Source organism: Chelmon rostratus, chromosome 12, assembly GCF_017976325.1.
Source record: "Chelmon rostratus isolate fCheRos1 chromosome 12, fCheRos1.pri, whole genome shotgun sequence".
Classification (NCBI taxonomy): domain Eukaryota; kingdom Metazoa; phylum Chordata; class Actinopteri; order Chaetodontiformes; family Chaetodontidae; genus Chelmon; species Chelmon rostratus.
The window spans coordinates 22428126-22434553 of record NC_055669.1 but is presented as its reverse complement, the minus strand read 5'-3'; the positions used below and the strand labels follow the sequence as shown (position 1 = coordinate 22434553).

The 6428-nt window shown below is 46.9% G+C and overlaps 1 protein-coding gene across 1 annotated transcript; it reads right to left on the bottom strand.

Moving 5' to 3' along the window:
• Positions 1-2428: 2428 nt before the first annotated feature.
• LOC121615516 (acyl-coenzyme A thioesterase 5-like) lies at positions 2429-6305 on the bottom strand. Its single transcript, XM_041949892.1, has 4 exons — positions 6223-6305; positions 4911-5393; positions 4520-4707; positions 2429-3637 (listed from the first exon to the last, which is right to left on the bottom strand). The coding sequence occupies exons 2-4, from the start codon at positions 5365-5367 to the stop codon at positions 3029-3031; spliced, it is 1254 nt and encodes a 417-aa protein (XP_041805826.1). The 5' UTR covers positions 5368-5393; positions 6223-6305; the 3' UTR covers positions 2429-3028.
• Positions 6306-6428: the final 123 nt, after the last annotated feature.

Here is a 6428-nt window from a genome sequence, read left to right as displayed (position 1 = left end):
GATCCGTGTCTACTTATCCTGGCTTGGCGTTTGTGCAACCAGTTAAGCCTGAACTCTGTTGTTTTGGATTGGTTGAGCCAGGCTCCATAATTTATCCTGGATGTCTGATTCCTACTTTTGTGCAACAGGCCCCAGGACTCAGACGCAGAGATTTCACACACAGAGATTTATTCAGGCAACCAAGTAGCCGCTTCGCTTCGTGCCAAACAAACAGGCTATGAAACATACACTAGAATGAGTACAGGGAATCACTAACAAGAAATATATAAGTACGAGAATAAATAAGATAACAGAAAATGCTCTGAATGAGGCTAATAAACAATTCTCTACGGCTATGAAATAAGAAAACAAAAACGCTCTTGAAGGAGGAAGAAAACACTGGCTATGAAAAGATAAACTGAGCAACAAAATGACTCAAATTAGAAAAACTACCAAAACAAAATACACTCCTTAAAAAGTGGAGGAACAGGAATCTAACAAAACAATCAAACAGAAAATCACTCTTAATCGAGGAAAACAAATTGGCTAAGCTATGAATATGAAAAGGAAAGCAGAAAACTAGGTTATCAAAGTTACAAACAAAAAACCCTCACGAAGAGGAACAAAGGCGTACGAGAATTAACGCTGTGGCAATGGCAATGGACAAAACGGGCTCGGGTGAATCGACCTTCGGACAAAGACACACTGGCACAAGACAAGGGGAAGGCAGACTATTTAACACATGGAGGGTAATCAGGAACAGGTGGAGACAACAGGTGATCAGGGCGGACACACAGGACGCATGAGGAAGGGCATGTGCTCTGAAACGAGAGGAGAGTTAGACCTTCAAAATAAAACAGGAAATGACAAGACAAAACCCCAAGACGAGAGAGACCTCACCACGGTGTGACAAGCTAACTGGCTGTTCTGTTATTGGACTTCTGTGCTAGTCACAGTTTGTCCATAACGAACACCAAGTTCAAGCATAAGGGTGCCCAGCAGTGCACGTGGCACCAGGACACTCTAGGCCAGAGGTCAATGATCGACTTCGTGGTCGCGTCATCTGACCTTCAGCCGTATGTCTTGGACAGTCGGGTGAAGAGAGGGGCTGAGCTGTCAACTGATCACCACCTGGTGGTGAGTTGGATCCGCTGGCGGAGGAGAAAGCTGGACAGACTTGGCAGGCCCAAACGGGTAGTGAGGGTCTGTTGGGAACGTCTGGTGGAACCCTCTGTCAGAGCGGTTTTCGCACCTCCGGGAGAGCTTTGACCAGATCCCGAGGGAGGTTAGAGACATTGAGTCCGAATGGACCATGTTCTCCACCTCCACTGTTGACGCAGCTGTTCAGAGCTGTGGCCGTAAGGTCTCTGGTGCCTGTCGTGGCGGCAATCCCTGAACTCAGTGTTGGACACTGGAAGTAAGGGATGCCATCAAGCTGAAGAAGGAGTCCTATCGAGCGTGGTTGGTTTGTGGTACTCCTGAGGCAGCTGAGGGGTACCGGCAGGTCAAGCGTGCAGCGGCCTGGGTGGTTGTGGAAGCAAAAATTCAGGTATGGGAAAAGTTCAGAGAGGCCATGGAGGAGGATTATCGGTCGGCCACAAAGATATTCTGGCAACCCGTCCAGTGCCTCAGAAGGGGGAAGCAGTACCCTGCCAATACTGTTTACAGTGGAGGTGGGGCGCTGTTGACTTCCACTGGGGATATTGGGTGGTGGAAAGAATACTTTGAGGATCCCCTCAATCCCATTGCCACGCCTTCTGTAGAGGAAGCAGGGGCTGGGGACCCAGAGGTTGGCTCATCCATCACTCAGGCTGAGGTCACCGAGGTAGTTCGGAAGCTCCTCTGTGGCAAGGCACCGGGGGTGGATGAGAGCCGCCCTGAGTACCTCAAGTCTGTGGATATTGCTGGGCTTGGCTGACATGCCTCTGCAACATTGCATGGCAGTTGGGGACAGTGCCCCAGGACAGTTTGCCCAACCAGTCCACATGTGTTTTGTGGACTTAGAGAAGGTATTCGACCGTGTCCCTCATGGCATTCTGTGGGAGGTGCTTTGGGAGCATGGAGTCCGGGGCCCTTTACTACGGGCCGTCCAGTCCCTGTATGACCGGAGCAGGAGCTTGGTTTGCATTGGCAGCAGTAAGTCAGACTTGTTCCCAGTGCATGTTGGACTCCGACAGGGCTGCCCTTTGTTACCGGTTCTGTTCATTACTCTTATGGACAGAATTTCTAGGCGCAGCCATGGGCTGGAGGGAGTTTGGGGACCACAGGATCTCATCTCTGCTTTTTGGGTCATGACCGAAAGAACGAGATCTCGGACACAAGCAGCAGACATGAGTTTCCTCCGCAGGGTGGCGGGGCGCTCCCTTAGAGATAGGGTGAGGAGCTCTGTCACTCTGGAGGAGCTCAGAGCAGAGCTGCTGCTCCTCCACATCGAGAGGAGACAGCTGAGGGGGCTCGGGCATCTATATCGGATGCCTCCTAGACGCCTTCCTGGGAGGGTGTTCCGGGCATGCCCAGGACAGGCTGGAGGGATTACGTCGCTCGGCTGGCCTGGGAATGCCTCGGGGTCTGGAGGAAGTCTCTGGGGAGAGGGAAGTCTGGGCATCCCTGCTTAGACTGCTGCCCCTACGACCCGGCCCCGGATAAGCGGAAGTAAATGGATGGATGGATGGATGTTTCCACCATTTTCCGACTCCGCTCCAACTGACAGCAGACAGTTAAAAAGCCATTTTTCCAATGTTTTTCTGTCATTTTTTTGCATTTTTCACCCTTGTGAACAATAACTTTTGGAACTGAATAAAACTCTGCTTGGTATCTTGGTTTGACCCATTTACCCAAACGTAAACGATTCAAAACATCAGCATTAGCGTGTGTTATTGCACTTCCTATGCAGAAAATCACTTACTGTCCTCCATCTGCAGTTCACACCACAACAAAAGGGTGACATGACGTCAAATGCAAACAACCTATTGCAAAACATTCAGCTTCATCGATAATTATCTTTGGTAAACTGCCATTGGTTGTTACTTTCCTGTCAACCTACTTGTATCTATAACTTGGCTTCAGTCTGTGTGGCATCGCAGCTCAGGTGAGTTCTGAAGAACTCCTGGATCTTCTTCCACAGGTGGACTTCAGCTGCTGCATGAGCCTTGGGCTCACCTCCCCACAACACTGGAAAGCTGAACACCCCATGCCTGGATGAGGGGCAGTGTGGCCCGTACGGTGGCTCCAGTAAGTGTCCAGCTCTTGGGTAATACACACTCTCAAAGTTCTCCTTCCCATGACGCTTCAGTCTCTCCATCATCTCGTCTGCATAACCTTTGCTGTCCCAGTTCAGGTCGTCCTCTGAAGCCACAAAGAGGAAACGTCCTTCTGCTCGTTCAATGGGGACCAGGCTGCCCTTGTTCTCCTCTGCCAGGGGATCTTTAACACCATACTTGCAGATAGCAGCTCCTGACTCAGTGGGAATCACCTTGTCAAAGTTGAACAGTAGCGGTGAAAGGATTTGGTGTTTCTTATAGTAGAGGGGGAGGGCAACATTGGCGCTGCAGCCGTTGATCCACACGACGGCCTCAACACCTGGCACAAAAGCAGCAAGTGAGAGCGCAACATCTGCTCCCTTTGATTGTGCTATTACACCAACTCCTTTACTGCCCACCTGTGAAAAAAATTAGAGCTGATAAAATCTGTAGAAACACACAGAGCTGAGGAACTGGGAAGGTGAGTCAGCAAACTGGATGAAATGTGGAGGTCTCCTCAAGCATGGAGGCTCAAGGAGCTAACAAGAAACGATTTTCCTGTGTTGTCACATATTTGTGTGACCTCGAGTTCACAACTTGATCGCAAAATAATCAGGATCAGAATCTGTCATGGTTCTGAGTGTTAGTTTAGTTTCCTTTTTATGTTGACAGGTTACCTCATGTTTCATCTTTTACTTTCTGTGTAATCATCTGATTGTTTTCAACTGTGCCTTGTTAGTCTTCCCTATCAGTGTATTAAAGTCCACATGTTACCCTCAGTCTCTGCCAGTTTGTCCCTTGTACACACTGTCACAAGTTCCAGCCTTTTCACCAATGTTTCCCTGTATTTCTTGTGTGTTTGTGACTTTTGATTCGTTTGTTACCCTGGACTTAGCTTGTTCTTTGGATTTTTGAACTCCACTTTTTGTTTAGTCTGCATTTGGGTTTGGCTTCTCGTTCCTCGATGATACAATTACAACAGAATCGGCTTTATTGGCCAAGAATGTGTGCACATACAAGTAATTAAACATTCAACAACACGAAAGGTACTTGCACAGAAAGGAAGACACAGCTCAACAAGGATGAAAAAGAGAAAAAAAAAAGACTGAGCAATACGTGGTGTAAAAACGTAAACAATAAACAATATTTACAAAGAATTTTACAATGTGCAGGGATTCAGTTGACTGTAAGCTATTAATGTACATGAATAAGAACCAAAGCAGGACTGGCTTCCCACCAAATGTCTCAAAACAAAAGGTCTGTACCTTTGTGCTGCCGTGTTTCAAAGTTCAACAACTCACCTGAGGTTGTCGTTGTAAGAAATCCTTTGCTTCTTCAAAGCGGTCCAGATGTATCTCTTTGACGTTGTCAGGCTTGTCAGTGTACACCCCCACAGCCAGAACCACAAAACCCTTGTTGGCCAGCAGACAGGCTCTTTTCTCTGACATTAAGGTGCACAGATCCAACACAGCAGGAAATGGACCGTCTCCTGGAGCATCGACATACGAGTCAATGTCAACAGTAGATCACATAAAAATCACAGAGCAACTCTGAGCAAGGAAGGGACAGAAACCTTTACCTTGTTGCTGGGTTTGACACTTTTTTTTAACTTGTTATTGGTTGTTCAGTTTCATCACTAGGATCAACTTTTTGTACAAGAGAGCTTTCTGAGTACTTGATAGAACCACCTACCTGGGGGAGTAAACAGGACTCCCTGAATGTTCCCCTCTTTGACGGGGACTCGTCTGACTCCATCTCCCATCAGAACCCTCTCATTGGTCGCCTCTGCCAGACTCCTGCCCTCACCTTCATCCTCGTGCACAGAGAACTTCACCACATGTGGCTGCAGTGCTTTATTCTTGTGTAAGAACCTGTGTGGGGTGTCTGCCCTCATCGACCACAGCAGACCCATGGGTTCAACTCCAACATATCTCCCACCAAGTGAGGGGTGTCTGTCCAGGTCGATCTCCCCGCTCCCATCGGCCCTGTAGGTGGCCGAGGAGCTGAACACCACCCCCTTCTCGTCAGTCGATCTGGCTCTTACGGTGACCACCTGTCTCGACCTCAGCCCGGCCACCTTCACCTGAACAGGCTCATCAAACAAGCATCTGGCGCTCGGCAGCAGACTCAGTCTCACTTGGGAGGACATCTCTTCTCAAACTGAGGACCCTTTGACTGGAACAAAGCAAACAGGACAGTCACCTTTTTCAGCCAATGTGACACAGAAGACACTAAATCTACCAGCGTCAGTCCTCACACTGTTGTGCATCTGATACAGAGCTTCACTATTTGAAGCATTTTGTTTCATTCATCCTCCCAGCAAAGGAACAACCATGTCACTGTGTTAGGAAAGTGAGAAATGAAACAAAATGATAGAAATTAACTAAATTGAAAAAACACCACCAACTAATCACCAAATATTTACAACAAAAAGATAAATTCTAAATAATAATAATGGTAGTAAAAAGCAGGCTATTCTCGGCAAAAGGTCATCAATGTTTAAGGGGGGCAAACTGGTCACAGGTCAAATTTCTGATGTTAAACTTTGTTTCAGCTTCTTCACACAACGGAGGTCACCATTTCAAAGTCAAAGTCAGCTTTATTGTCAATTCTGTCGTATGCACAGGACAAACAGAGAATCGAAATTGCGTTACTCTCAAGATCTGTGACAAGACATATATTATAAAGAAATAAATAAAAACTGTACAATCTAAACAATGACACATTTAGAGAATTTAGTAGTGCATTAGCTTGTTCCAGTTAAAATGTAACATTGTGTCAATGCTCAAAGACGTTTTACAGAGGCAGGGATGCTGAAACTGAAGCTTGACCACAGGACACAAAGTGCAACGTCACACCTGTTCTGTGGTTTAATCACAACCAGAATCACCTTTTAGTGAGTCTGATAATGTCGAACTGTACACTGGGTACTGAGATTGATCAGATGTGCAAAAAATAAATCAGTTAATGAAAAAATAAATTAATAAAAAATAGTGTTACCAACCTGTGATGTGAACCTCGTGCTGTCCTGGTCTGAAAACTGTTGAAAACATCAGATGGTTTTATTGGATGAGGCTCTGTGCAGTTTGACGCTCTGGCCTGCAGAGGGCGCTCATCAGTCTGTCTGTGTTTCACACTTTCAGTGGATTTTACACAGCTGAGACCTGAAGATTCAAATCATGGTGGAAGGTGAAAAGTATAGTACTGAAG